Genomic DNA, 14,682 nt, shown 5'->3' with positions numbered 1-14,682 from the left:
ACAAGCATTAACATAATCAAGAAGGTAGTTTACTAAAAACTTTAGAATTTTTTTAAACAATCAAAAAGTTGGATTTTATAAATTAATATTATTATTTAAAAATATAAAGTAAATATAAATATATATGTATATATATATATTTCAGATAAATCAAGGAGTAATTTTGAAAAAGCTCTTCGAGGGAAAGACTAATTTTTTAAACAATTTTTTTCTATGAAATTGTTAAATTCTAATAAAAGAATTGCGCAATCAGAGGAGGTTCGTGTGATAACGAGTGCAGTCGAGAAAAAGGCATGTGGCAGAAAGATCAAACGGGGGTGTATCATAGGGAGAGAGCCGATGAGATCATCTCTCTCTCTCTTTCTCTCTCCGTTTGCTGGCTCGGCTGGTATCTCCCGTTCTCTGCAGCCAGTTAGTACCGGTCTACCGACCGATTTGGTGAGCCTCCCATCGTTCCAGCCATTATACTGCCAAGATTTAATAGCAATCTACCAATCAGGTACCATATCTTTTATCTCTCTTCCACCAAACTGCACGTTTCCTCGGTTAACCCTGTGTATAATATAAAAATATTCCATAATTAAATTATATCGTTATACATATATACTGCTATTAAATGCATATACTATTATTTATTGTTAATTAAATCACCTCTAATCTGTTACCAAGGATTCGTAGACCCTGGAAATTGCAAACTTTCCAAATAGATTTTTCTAGTGAAGCAAAGTTGTTTTCTTTTCCCTGGCACGTATCAATGACATTAGTTTCATTCATTGCTGTTTTATTCGCTTATTCTCTTTTAGTGCCAATACAGACTGTTCGAGATAGAATTTTTTATCCTTATCTAAATTTAAAAGGATCTCGTACAGTGTAGTTTTTCCAAACAAAGACAAGAATTGAATGTCAGTGGGTGTTGGGTGTAAGTTATCTTGTCGCGTATCAGCTCGTTCTCTTTGAAATAGGAAATACGACATCCTCTCTCAAATTCGGATAGGAAACTCGAACCTTGAAGAGCTAGCTCTTTGCGATTAACAATTTTATTATCCCTCGTTAAATTTAAGAAATTTTATTTCCATCACACTCGTTCGCTCAAAAATTTACTAGTCTGAAAACTAATAATTTATTCCTTTACAAATTTTCTCTATAAAGTCGTGAAAATCATAATTCGTATCATTAAATAGAAAATAATATTTTTAAAAAACAAGGTTTTCCTGTCTTTTCTTTTTGTAAATTAAAAAATTTTAATTTTCACATAAGAATTATATAATCAAGCAATGTCAAAGAATGAAAGACTAGAGTTTATTAGAGTTATTTTTGGTATTGAGGGGAAAAAAAAGAGTATTTAGAATTTAAAGTTGCAAGGTCTTCCTGTGTTGTCTTCGCAAAGTTTGGCAAAGTTCGAGATGGCTGGGGCCTGGGCGTCAACGGTCGATTCCTCCGCGTGGAGAGCTTTAATGCTGGGGCGAACCGCGTATTAATGCGCTTGTTGGACGCAGAACGTTCGAACGCCATTCGTTGGTCGATCGCTCGACAGCCACCATCGGTCTTCAGCTTCTTCGAAGAGCTTCGCCCCCGGATCATCCCACGTGACCGACACTCGCCCCAGAATACATGGAAATATGGCGAATCCTATCGTTCGTCCTATTTCTTCTCTCTCACTACATTCACACGCACATACACTCCCTCCAATTTTATTAGAAAATTATCTCAATTGTAGGATTCAGCAATTCTACATAATTGAAAATTACATTCTGCAAAAAATAAGAATTCTATGATCAATATTCCACCCGAGCAAAGCTCAATGCTTTGTTTCACGGGAACTCGAAAGAACGTTTGATTAAATGAGCCAAAGTTTTAGGCGAAACGCGTTGTTATTCCTAGGAATCAGCGAGTATTATTATGAGTTGGAAAAAGCAAAGAATCTACGCAGAAAAAAGCTTAATCCCATCTGCAGTTCCCGAGCTTCGAGGCTTAAGTGGATTTTTTAAAGAAACAAAAAAATTGAATGAAATTTAATAGTATTGCATGAGAAAATGACAAAAAATTAGCAATCTTCAATTTTTTATATCCTAATATGTGCTAAAGCTTCTATTGAGTGGCTGCCGTGGGTTATCGCGGCTATTAAGGCCTCCGCAAATATATCGCTGGCCAACTTGACCCCATACAATGCGTTTAACTTTCCGGTTCTGAAAAATGGAGCGAGCTAGATAGTATCTAAAAACGATAAACGTAAAGTCCTCGTCATTTATCATTTATAGTAGCCACGCAAGAATACCCGTTCACTCGCCTCTTCACTAATACTACTCCGCGTCCTATATATAACATTATCCACTGTTATATAGCTAATGAAATTTATTAGGTGTTTTTGTATTTGCGTCGCATAAATTTTCCGTTAAAAAAATAGAGCTTCTTGTGGGACGCAAAAGGTCGTTATCTAGCTGAGGAGATTTAAAAATGGAACGTTCTTGATGGGTAGCGATAAAGACAATGGCTTGCTAACGTTCTAATCTGGGTTAACGAAGAGAGCGTTAATAATCGAACTATTGTTGCGATTCACTTAAAAGTGCAAGATTATAGATATATATATAAATATAGGTAAACACATGAATTAATTAGTCGATCATTTGTCGCAGAAACCAAGATGAGGACCAAGTTGCAGCTGCTGCTTCTGGGCCTGTTATTCCTGGCTTTGTTCATAGATGATTCAGCAGCGACTAACGTAAATATCTTATGCTTAGAAATCCATAGAAGATTCGTTATTGATTAATTCTGGTTACACTCTTCTCTCTTTACCTTTTTCAGCGAAGAAAGAAGCACAGGCGTCGAACGACAACAACGGAAGCTTCTGTTCAAGATGACTTAATGAACATTCTGGAAATCGACGAGGCAGCCGAGGAAGCATCCGAGGGTGCTGACGTTACTGTCGAGGAGACTGACAAAGAGACTAGATCGAAGAGTCAACGTTTACTTCAAGAGGATCCTTGTTTGGATAAACACTGTGGCGCTGGTCGAGTCTGCAAAGTAGGTTTCTTGGAAAAGCTGTCGAATGTAAACAGAGAGGTAAACAAAGGAAAGAAACTTATGCACATTGATCGATTTTAGGCCACAGAAGAGGGCAAAGCTGAATGCGTGTGTGTAGAGACCTGTGGCCAGGAGTCCGACCCCCGCAGGAAGGTATGCACAAATTACAATGAGACTTTCGGCAGCGACTGCGAAGTTTACCAAGCTCGGTGCTTCTGCGATACTGGCGACGCCAGGTGCAGGGGCCCCGATTACCAACACGTGCACATCGAGTATTACGGGGAGTGTCGTCAAATGCCAGTAAGTATTTCGATCGACCGACCCCTTCCAGCTAATAAAATGTAATTATAATGAGAGAGAGAGAGAGAGAGAGAGAGAGAGAGAGAGAGAGAGCCACTTCTAGCGCAACTCCTAAATCGTTGCTTTTTCACAGATGTGCAAGGAAGAAGATATGTTAGATTTTCCAAGGCGAATGCGCGATTGGTTGTTTAACATCATGCGTGACTTGGCCGATCGTCAGGAGCTGCCTTCGCATTACTTGAAAATGCAACGCGAGGCAGAAAGCAACTTGACCTTGCGTTGGACCAACGCAGCTATTTGGAAGTGGTGCGATCTGGATGGACATCCCCATGACAGATCTGTTTCGAGGCACGAGCTCTTCCCAATCAGAGCACCCCTCATGGCCCTCGAACATTGTATCGCCCCCTTCCTAGACTCCTGTGACACAAATAACGATCACAAGATTAACCTTCAGGAGTGGGGAAAATGCCTTCAGTTAGATGAGGTATGCTACTTACATATAATTGAATTATCAATATTTATTCGATATATAATTAATTAGTCTTAGCAGGGACTTGATAATGCTGATGTTGAATCTTGATTTTTCTAGGCTGACTTGGACGATAAGTGTGACGAGTTGGCGGAAAAGGCTGGCGAGCATTGAACTGGATAGTTTTTAAAATTTCAACGACACGCGGCCATGGTTACAATTGCATGATGCAGACAGGCGGTACGGTAGGGATTAACCGACAGACGGAGGTGAAAGGTTCGAGCCAAGGGGGAAAATGGCGGGAAAAAGTGCAAGGTAGCCAACGCGCAACGACAGCGCGCAGGCTGCGAATCGACTCGTCGATAGTGCAACCCGTTGAATAAATACTAGACGCTAATAATACACCGAAAATCCTGACATGTTAGTAGCTCTACGATAAATCTCACTTGCTCCTGAGACATTTCCAAGACTACTGTGTATTTTCTCAGTTACCTCCCCCTACAATACACAATTTTCTCATACGTTTGTAACCATAGCGTACGTATTTTCTATGTATTATAAATGAATCAGATTTGTATAATTTGATGCGACTATATTCTCTAATAAAGAGGCTTTGCAACCTTCGCTTCTCAAGTTCTCTTCATATATTTCTTCCAAATCCTCGTAAAATACAATAAACATAAGAAATCTCTATTCAAGAATAAATTTTTTATAAGTCAAGTGAAATATCAGTATAATAATTTGTTGATAAATATCTTGACATTTTTATTGAAAAATGTAATAGTCTGAACAAGGTTTGATGATTACATATTGGGCAAATAAAGGTTTATTTTTAAAGATGCTAAGATTGAAGATTAATATATTGGAGCAAAAGTAATCACTACAAAAAAATTTCTGTTTGGAAAGAGAAATAAAAAATTGATTTACGAAAACCGCGGCTTTACCAGAGGTTCGTTTCGTTTGAGCCAGATGGCGTCGTGGTATTTTCCTAAAGCACTCTGATTGGTTGGTGAAGATCACGTGATGCATCCGCGGATACGCTAACAGCGCCAAGCGCATTTGGCGGGATTGTGGTTAGACGGCGTCATCTGTACTCTCTGCGTAAGTCTGTCGTGTAGTGAACCCAAAAGGCTCTCGTCGCATAATGGTGAGTATCCGCAAGTTTTTCCCATATCCCTAAGCCATCCGACCAAAATAACTTCACAAACGTGTTCCTCTGAATCTCATCTGCCTACTGTCCAAGTTTCGTGGAATTAGCTTACAAATTAATGGTGATTTTCATCTGTAAACAGGCTGGTGGAAAAGCGGGCAAAGATTCTGGTAAAGCAAAGGCGAAGGCGGTCTCTCGTTCTGCGAGGGCTGGTTTACAGGTAAGTCAGTGAACCAATTTCATCTCACAATTTTATACGACCAAATTTACTAACATTTTAAACATGGCACATATCGACGTACCAATAATTCATCTAATTTGTCTAATCGAAAGGTTAAATAAGCCGAGTTGGCGCGAAAAATGGGATACTTCTCTCAATTGGTTTTTAATCAATTTTTTTTCGGGAAAGTAAATATATTTCGGTGAGAAAAGTGATTTTAGCTAATTCCAAATAATTCTGCGAACGCAAACAACTGTTGATGCTATGGAAAAATCAGAAATTCATGGTGTATTTTTCAAATTAAGTCGCCAATACTCTTACTTGCATCTCGGGCATTTTCAAACCAGTCGAGTCAAACCGTTGTAGTGTTTGTGTGCTCCCCCCCCCCCTCACAAATCTTTCAATTCCGTTCCCCTGTCTTATAATTACTACAATTTTTATCGTATTTAAACAAATAAATCTGTCTTGATCTGGATTGGTACTTCGGTATACCGTTCGTATTACAACAAAGTTATCATTGTGTTTATTGAAATCAGATTAGTTTTATCTGATAAAGTGTGGTTCGGTTCGTTGAGTGTTGTTTTGATTATATGCAGTTGTCATCGAAGTGTTTGCAAACAACGTCTTTCTCGAAGTAATCAAGTAATAGCAATTATGTGATTAGTAAACAAGACAAATCATTGATTAATTTGCGTTTATTTCGGTAACTATTTTTTAAGTGTGCGTGCGGACATATATGTATCATTGAGTATAATTAATACGGCCCATCGAGAAGGAGTACTCGTAATAATAGTTTCAAAACGTCGTTTTATCACTGTGTTGTTAAAATGTCAATTGAGAATCGTTGATAGTGTCTCTTTGATTTCATTGGTCTGTCAAAATTACCAGTCGGCCCGGGAGGAAAGCTCACGACTGACAGTGGAATTGATTATTTCTCGGGTTTGTGGCTGTTCAAAGTTAATTTAAGGGCGTTCACTTGGATGACGAAATCCCGAAGTAAAGCTGGAAAGCCGAATCATATAGTCCACCGCTCGATATTTCGCGTAGGAAATGGGCAACGACTGGGAAAACGGTCTTACGCCTGGATATCGAGTAAAATTCCGGGCTAGTGTCAAGAGGAAATCGTGAATAAGCGACAAAAAAAGCAGAGACTAATCGTTTAACGCGTAAAACAACAGCAAAATTGTTATCGCTTCTCGTGCTCAACGTTTTGTGTGTGTAAAGCTGCTGACGCTATACGGACAAATGTTATTTGAACGGATATTACCTACGCTCTACTACACATCCTAACCCGAAAATATTTACCTTTCTAATCGTCAACTTTTTGCTATTATTTTCTTTCTCTTATCACTTGTCTCGAGAAACTCTATTCTCTGCGTTTATTGTAAACTTGATTTTTTTCAGTTTCCAGTTGGAAGAATACACAGACATTTGAAAAACAGAACTACAAGTCATGGTCGCGTTGGTGCTACCGCGGCGGTTTACAGTGCCGCTATATTGGAATACCTTACGGCCGAGGTGAGTAATTGCGAGTTCGTGTATGTGTGTGCGCGCGCGCGCTTCTGCATGTGTGCGAAAGTGAAACAGACATGCGATTTCGTAAGATCTAGAATGGGAGAGACATGATGTGACCTAACGCACACAACGATCCGTGGACATTGTTGCCGACTAGCCAACGCCATACACTGGCCTGGCGTCACTGACGCTTACCGCGATATGGCTGATTTTTCCCGCCAAAATTTAAACGTCGAATCTTCACTCTTCTAATTTCATCCTTTTATGCACAAATCAGAATTTTTTTCTGTCTAAATAATACTGTTGATAAAAAGCCTTTTTTTATTCTATATAATTAATAAATTCATACTCTTTGTTTCTTAAATTTCCCGCTAATATTAGAGGATCCTGCTAGTTTTTTCGTAAACATTTACTTCCTTTTTTCCTCCGAGGATCATAATGCAAAGCGATAAAATAAAAAGTGAAAATTTTGTTTACGCACTTGATATCGAAACCGCGCTTCGCACGCATAAGGTATTAGTAACACCACACGTCCACATAAAGTATTCAACTGAAACGTATTTATTTAGATGATACATGAATGTATTTATTTTTGTCAGGTATTGGAGTTGGCGGGAAACGCTTCCAAAGATCTGAAAGTGAAACGTATTACACCGAGACATTTGCAATTGGCTATCCGTGGTGACGAAGAATTGGACAGTCTAATAAAAGCTACCATCGCAGGAGGAGGTACGAAAACTTGTCTTTTATTATTGAACGCGATATATTTCATGCTTATAAATTAATTGCGGCTTTTAACGATTTTGTTTTGTCAATCACAGGTGTTATTCCACATATTCACAAATCGTTGATTGGTAAGAAGGGCTCACAAAAACCAGCATAAATTAGTGATGTGTTCAAGAACGCTTGAAGATAAAGTAGACAAGACAAAGCAAAGCAGCAGAGTGATTGTTAACAGAGTGTACCTACGTTACTAAATTGACAGAGAGAGACTGGCGTGATATAAATATATAGATATATAAATAAAATAACTATTGAAATAATTTAATGTAGGTAATGACGGTTAAAGAGAAAAGGCAAATTTACAATACGTAATTGGCATTTGGAAAGAGAAGAAAAATATGGAAAGGCTAAAGAAAAGAGCATGGAATATCTAAGTGTACATAATGCTGCTTAATGATTGACGAGCGATACGTTGTAGCATGGCTCGCTCAAAACATCAGCGTTTCATTCAATGCTATTTGTGCAAAGAAACTATTTGCATCCCTAGTATAATTTAGAGCTCTATTTTGACGATAACTTTTTTCAATGCTATAACACTGACTGTTTCTATTCTCGTTCCAGCCTTACAACATTCTCGATTTTGTCTACTATTATTATTATTTTTTTTGTTTCATATTTCATGCGCCCTCGAGAAGTGCATATAGCTATTATACATTTGACTTGTAAGTTGATTTAAAAATGATATGTATGTGTGTATACGCACGCGTGTGTGTATATATATATATCTATATTTGTGCACAAAACGTAACTTATGCACTGCTCGGCAAAATTTTGGGCCTCCTAATCAACTCTTGTAAAAAATTAATTATAACAATGCATTGTAAATCATTGCAATATCAATGATCTCTGTTTAAATGTTGGACCGCGTGTAAAATTGAAAAATATTTAAATTGCAATATTTTTTTGATTAGCGAAAACGAGCCTATAAAAAATAACTTGAATTTTTGCTCCCGAGATTCTGTTTTGTTTAAATTAAGTATCGTTTTTATTCTCCGAATGCTCTTAGTGTTAAATGCATTTGCGTTAATATCTCGTAAACTAGAGCACACTCTTGACCGTCAAAGAGGAATGATGATTTATCAGTAGGATGAACCTTTTAGTTTTTGACATTTCTTCTACCTTCAAAGTGATTATGTTGAATGAAGCTTTTAAAGTTTTCAGTCTCGATTTTAAATTTGTAAGTATCATTTTGTTAAAAGCTTTTTAAATTAACTGGAAAAGACCCTAAGTTCTTTTCGATTGTGTTATCAGTAGTATCGACAATGTAAACAAAAAGGAAATATTTTCTTTATTTCAAGTTACATGCGTCGCGAAAGAGCATTTCGATTAAATAATGAGCGTAAGAAGTTAAATAATCTATTGTACAGGAATAGAATTTTGAGACTGAAAGCTTTTTCGATCCATTACACCTTTATTACCGAATTAACGAGAAATGAAGTAGCAGCAGCGACTATAGAGGACGCAAGCGGCATTCGATTCGATTATAATGTAAACCTTTTCGAATGCGTTTCAAATGTAAGATAAATAATACAAGATTATCATAATTCGTAGTGCGCAATAAGCTTGTGCAGTTTTAAGGAAAATATACTTAACTATTCTTGGTCTTGTTCTCATAATTCTTCATTTTATAATTTGTATAACTATTGTTACTTGCGTAATTTAGTGTAATTTTCACTGTATACCAAGCGGCTGAACGCCGTTTGCATTAAACACCAGCCATATGTAAAACGTTCACTTTCATAATAAACCTAAATTTTACTATAAATCCACAGCTAAGCCGTGAGCTCATAAATTTATTCAAGAACAGTTTAATAAAAAAGTCTCAAAGCGACGTTTCAATGTTAAATATTTACAATAAACGCACGTGGAAGAAGATAGAGCGTGACAATAGCATATTCAATGTCATGTACCAAAACCTTGTTAATACTTGATCGAAAGAAAGCTCGAAGGTGATGAACATAATAAATAATAAGTTTTTAAAAGTATGCGCGTTTCCGTGAATTGTCGAAAAATTTGAAACATCGTGCAAGTGCTGCCACCGTAGGGAAGGAGCGGGTAGGATAAATCCGGTTTCCAGGAGCAGCGACCAATCCTGTGATACATGGGAGGTTTGCGGCTTCTTGGGTGAGGCGTTCCGGGGGAAAGGAGTGGAGGGGTTCGGGAAGGGCAGCACTGGGTAGCACTGCCAATGGAACGGAGCGAGATAGATATAGGTTGTGTGCTGCCTGTGTAGCTGGAGCTGGCTGGAGCTCCCCACACGGGTGACGGTAAGAACCGCAAGCAAGCACTGGCAAGCAAGCAAGCAGTCGCCTTGGTCGCCTTTCACGAGTAGCGCCGTCGCGTCGGCAGGGCGAGTGTCGGAGAAAGACCGTTTCGGTTCCGTGAATTACAAGTGTGCTGTACCAAGGAATAAAAATCATTTCTTGTCATTCGCGCGATAATCCGCATGTGCTCTTCCGGAGGAATTTGGGTGGTTCCTCCAGTCACTTGATTCTCGCGTACCGGTTACTCAGCGTTCTTCCGGGTTAGTGCCAAGTTTCAAGTGCATCTTGCTGTGACTGCGAGCCTCCCACTCCCCCTCTCTCGTGCGCGTCAGGATCCTCAGCATCCTCCCCTGGGCGAGTCCTTTCGTTCCGCGTTCCCGACATCTGGACCGCATTATCAACGCTCCAGGACTCTCTTAAGGATATCCGCGCCTGGTTCGATCACCCCAACCGGATATACAGGAGTTGCAGAATTTTTCAGCTTACCGAACGCGCTAACATGTTGACAACCTGCTAACTTGGTCCTCGAGAAGTCTTGCAGGATTTTCCAAGAGGATGGCAGCTGAACGTACGGAACGGCCAAGGTAACAATCGTTCTTCGCTATTCGCGCAACAAGCTGTTGCTTTTTACTCGTCCAACGAGCTGCAATTTTACCAGTGAATATTTCTCGAGCGGTGACGCAAGCCTAGAATAAGCTCCAATTCTCTCGTGCTATACACGTGGTCCGCAATACGCGTTAATCCGGTTAATTAATCTCACGCCTACTCTCTTTCTCTCTGTGCTTTAAACTTTTCTTTACGAAATTTTTCTCTTTAATCGTATTTTTTTTTTGTTGGAAAAATTAAAGTTTGAATATTATTTTCAAAATTTATCATTATTTTACTAAGAATATTTAATAAATTACAATCTGATGCATGATAATTCCTGTTTCGTTAAATTCTTTAACGAAGAATTACAGGATGTAGCAAGATAAATCAAGTATTAATTTTTTCTATAATCCTATAAGCGCAATTAACGTGAAATTCTTTTATTGTGTGAATTTTTTTATTACGCGTCTCATTTTCATGTACGCGTTATTATATCACAGTTCTCGTTTTTCTCACACGTTGGTCGTATTAGAAAACGGTAGGAATTGTTGGAGCGTTCTTCGGCACGAAAAAAAGGACAAAGTACTGAAAATATTTTGGTGATTAAAGTAAATTTTGAGTAAATTCATCAAGGATGTAAGGAGCTGGAAATCTCTCTTGCATATATTTACATATACATCGTCACTATTTTCCTATTTTTAACACGTTGATCATATCAAAAGACGATCAGAATTTCCGGAGCATTCTTCACGACGAAAGAAAGGACAAAGTGAAGAAAAAATGTGAGATTCAAACTAAACGTTTAGTAAATTTATCAAGGATGTGTAAGGAGCTAGAAATTTGAAGAATACTCCACCTATACACACACATACATATATATATATAAATTCTAAATAGCTGAGATGGCAAGGTCGCTCGATTGTCAACGTCATCGCGCCGCTGGCAAATGCCGCGGTGAAAGTTAATCTCCCATGCATACATGTGTGTGTGTGTGTGTGTGTGTGTACGTGAACTACGTAGGTAGCGCATACACTGTCGTTTTATATGTATATATATATATATATAGGTAGCTTCCAGCGAACGCCATGTTCACGGGGGAATGAACACGGAATCATTCTCGGAACGAAAGTCAACCGTGCTACGACGGATCGGGAAATATCTGCGGCAGCGTCGAGGCCAAAGAAAATTTTTCTACCGTGGAAAGCGCATAAAAGTGCATCTTTACTCTTTAGGATCATTGAACGAGACCAGTTTGAACGATTACGCGAATATTTCACTGTCGATGTCAACCAGAAATTTTCTATTTAAAGAATTTCTTTTTATTCATTTTTCCAGATGATTTTTTATTAAATTTTTTTTCAAATATTATGATATTATATATATATATATATATATATATATATATATATAGAGAGAGAGAGAGAGAGAGAAGTTTTTTATGGATTTTATTCATCGCTGACAGGATGAACATGAATTTCCGTGATTTTATTCGTTTTGTTATTAAAAATAATAACATTCTGGCGGATTTACCTGTGTAGGTTAATCGTTATCGGGTTTAAAAACAATGCGATACACTCGCGTGTGATTGGCGCCTGGTGAGCTATGACTTTTTTTATCACTCGTCATACCGGAGCTTGGCTTGACCCACACTCGACGAAGAAATCATTCTAAGCACGCCATTCATGCATCTCTGCAGCTGTTTTCTTTGTTAGAGTGTAATCAAGATTGCTCATACTTAAATTAAGCCAGCCAACTATCTTCCCAATCAGCGTCCACGTTGAGTCTTCTTCTTTCACGTTCCTACTTGTATCTCAAGGTCGTAAAAAGCACCAAGTTTTTATTAGGAAAAATAATGGGAATAATTATTTTTCGCAGTATTGTATAGCATAATTATTTCTATATGTAAAAATTAATTAACTCGTGAATAATGAAATATGAATCACATTGACCAATCAACAAATACATAAAAAAATTCCGAAACTCCTGAATAATTTTTTCACTAAATCAGAAAGTTTCCAAAATCCCAAATATTCCCAAAACCTATTTTCCAGATTTGTCATTCAACGTGTCAGCTACTATCACTGTAAATTAAATTTTACAATGATGCTGCGAAACTTGAATATTTTTCAATAAAATGATTTATTAGGTAGTAGAGTGACATATATATATATATATACACATAAAAAACAATAATTATATATATTATAACATTTATATATAATAATTTTCCAGACAAGAGTTTAATAATTTATCATTTCGTAGAGAATTTCCTTTAATTCTGCTTATTCCTATGTATTGGTTTTCGTATTTCGCGTTTATTCTGCAATTCTGCGTCCTGAAATGAGAATTCATCTCGTCCCGATATCGGGTTTGTTTTGACAACCGGTTGGAACGGAGGAGGAGAATAACTTGGGTTTCACCTGCGATAAAATAGATGTCTATTATTTTGCAGAAGCGTGTGATGGGTTCATCGACGTTTCCCTCGCATCCTATATTTTTGCTTACGCTTCTCGTTCATTCTCCTCCTCCCTCTCTCACTTTTAAATAAACTCCTTGCTTTATAAAGATCCTTCCAATTTCTCTCTTCTCTCTTCCGAGATGAGTTGTTTTCCATCTAATATATATATATATATATATATATATATATACGTCAAACTTTGAGAGGGTTTTCATCAGGTTCGAGTGAAAATCAGATCGAAGGAGGAAGACGACTCGGTCGCCACTGACTGATTTTCCAATAAAGACTGTTCGTTTTAGCTGGTAGTAAGGGGTAGGAGAAAAGGATCTGTGTGAAAGGAAAAGAGGAAATTGAAAGAAAAAATACTTTTTTTTTTATTTAGACGTGGTTTCAAATTGTTAAGTAGAGCAGTGTATATACGCTGTAAATATATGTTATATGAGCATCTACGCGTTTCCAGTGAAAATTAGACCGAAGAAGAAGATGACCCATTGACCACTGGTTGATTTTCCAATAAAGAGATGTTTGCGTTTAACTCACAGAAGAGTGCATTTAGGAGGGGGGGGGGGGGGGGGAGGCAGAAGAAAAGAATCTATGAAACGCGAAAGAAAAAAAAGCAGAAAAATTACGAGTGTTTTTATTTGGACTCGGTTGAAAGTCGTCAAGCAGAACATTGTATATATACAAATATACGTAAGACGTAGACGCGCGCGCGTTTATACGTGTGTAGAATAGATGTGGGAAGCCTGGGTCAGGTTTAGCAGCGTGGAAACGTATCTTTCGAACGAGCCATGTGGATATCTCGGCTTTAAACCGTTACTTCAATCTTTTCTCCTCGTTGCTCTCCTATGATGTGTATATATATATATACGCGTGTCTTTTTCTCTCTTTCTAATCACTGCAAGTTCTCTCTGCCTTGCAAATTTCCAATGTATCACCTCTGCTCCACCGTTGCAATTATTCTATTTATATATATATATATACATATAGTTATCGTGTAATCTATCCTTCGCTAGATAATCCTTTACGACTCCTTTCTCACCAAAAGTCAACTGACTTCGAATGGAAACCGAACGAGAATCGCGAAGCCTGCAAGAATATTGCTCTTCAGGATCGAAGATACTCGTATTTAATTGCACGCGTCCCCGCGCAACGTACGGCAAAACTCGCAAAAGTTTACAGTTCATTAGTGTTTGTGCCTCTTGTGCAATGTGTGTAGTGGTTTATTTTTGTATCTATATATAACGATATTTCATCAAGAAAGAGAAAGAGAAAGACAACAGTAACGGTATATATACATATAAGACCCTGAAAATGTGCCAAATAGAAGCGAATCTCTCCTTAGTGGCATGAATAAATAATTAAACTTATAACTTTGTAGGGAAAAATTGAAAAATTCTAATTAATTTACTTATTATTTTTATGATATATAAAGAAAATTCTTTAAAACTTTTTTTATATATGTGTGTATATACCTGCATATATTATGGATCCGCAGTCAGAATCGGACAGGTTTTCTCGCACGATTCTAAGCGACTGTATATATATATATATATATATATGCGTATATACCTACGGCCTCTGGAAATGGTCGATGACCCGCTGGATGTGCTAACGGATCGTACACGTCGCTCAGAACCCGCCTGCGGTTTCTTCTAAACGTCAAGTCGTAGAGGCGCGCGCGCGGCGATAACTCGAATCGCTGCCTCCCATCCTCCAACCTAAAACCATCCACCAACTTCCTGCCTGACAAACATCTTTGCGATTCCTCAAAATTGCTCCATCATCATCCTCTTCTTCGACTCGAATCTCTTCCCGAAGAAATTATTCCACCGTCTTGAGCCGATGGCGTCCCATAAACCCAGATTGCTTATTTTGCAATGGCCAATGGCGAACGCTTCGCTCACTCCCACT

The 14,682-nt window shown here is 37.9% G+C and overlaps 3 protein-coding genes across 4 annotated transcripts in view; all 3 read left to right on the top strand.

Moving 5' to 3' along the window:
• The first annotated feature begins 133 nt into the window (after positions 1 to 133).
• Positions 134 to 4,423, top strand: SPARC (secreted protein, acidic, cysteine-rich). The gene is made up of 6 exons (XM_066735727.1): positions 134 to 499; positions 2,634 to 2,719; positions 2,803 to 3,021; positions 3,103 to 3,321; positions 3,455 to 3,805; positions 3,911 to 4,423. The coding sequence occupies exons 1-6, from the start codon at positions 214 to 216 to the stop codon at positions 3,962 to 3,964; spliced, it is 1,215 nt and encodes a 404-aa protein (XP_066591824.1). The 5' UTR covers positions 134 to 213; the 3' UTR covers positions 3,965 to 4,423.
• Positions 4,424 to 4,856: 433 nt separating this feature from the next.
• Positions 4,857 to 9,441, top strand: His2Av (Histone H2A variant). Its single transcript, XM_066735728.1, has 5 exons — positions 4,857 to 4,937; positions 5,083 to 5,160; positions 6,565 to 6,678; positions 7,275 to 7,404; positions 7,497 to 9,441. Exons 1-5 carry the CDS (start codon positions 4,935 to 4,937, stop codon positions 7,556 to 7,558), a joined length of 387 nt encoding a protein of 128 aa, XP_066591825.1. The 5' UTR covers positions 4,857 to 4,934; the 3' UTR covers positions 7,559 to 9,441.
• A 261-nt stretch (positions 9,442 to 9,702) lies between these two features.
• The window catches only part of Cad87A (cadherin-87A), a 68,024-nt gene continuing 63,044 nt past the window's right edge, over positions 9,703 to 14,682 (top strand). For both annotated transcript variants that reach the window (XR_010823413.1, XM_066735203.1), the window contains exon 1: positions 9,703 to 10,306. Coding sequence is in view for 1 of the 2 variants with exons in the window: in XM_066735203.1 (XP_066591300.1) it covers positions 10,278 to 10,306 (29 nt within the window). In the remaining variant the exon portion in view is untranslated. The remainder of the gene's footprint in view (positions 10,307 to 14,682) is intronic.

This window comes from Prorops nasuta, unplaced genomic scaffold (genome assembly GCF_024137725.1).
Source record: "Prorops nasuta isolate Cenicafe-Biocafe unplaced genomic scaffold, Cenicafe_Pnas_1.2 PNAS00014, whole genome shotgun sequence".
Lineage (NCBI taxonomy): Eukaryota > Metazoa > Arthropoda > Insecta > Hymenoptera > Bethylidae > Prorops > Prorops nasuta.
Note: the sequence above shows the minus strand (reverse complement) of the source record. Positions and strands in the feature narration are given on the sequence as shown.

What these genes read in the sequence shown, in the direction of transcription:
- SPARC (XM_066735727.1), top strand. Translation starts at nt 214, where the DNA reads ATGAAATTGTTAAATTCTAATAAAAGAATTGCGCAATCAGAGGAGGTT. An exon ending in AATAGCAATCTACCAATCAG is followed by an intron (nt 500 to 2,633) that starts GTACCATATCTT and finishes CATTTGTCGCAG; the next exon opens with AAACCAAGATGAGGACCAAG. An exon ending in AATGCCTTCAGTTAGATGAG is followed by an intron (nt 3,806 to 3,910) that starts GTATGCTACTTA and finishes TGATTTTTCTAG; the next exon opens with GCTGACTTGGACGATAAGTG.
- His2Av (XM_066735728.1), top strand. An exon ending in CTGCGAGGGCTGGTTTACAG is followed by an intron (nt 5,161 to 6,564) that starts GTAAGTCAGTGA and finishes GATTTTTTTCAG; the next exon opens with TTTCCAGTTGGAAGAATACA. An exon ending in TGGAATACCTTACGGCCGAG is followed by an intron (nt 6,679 to 7,274) that starts GTGAGTAATTGC and finishes TATTTTTGTCAG; the next exon opens with GTATTGGAGTTGGCGGGAAA.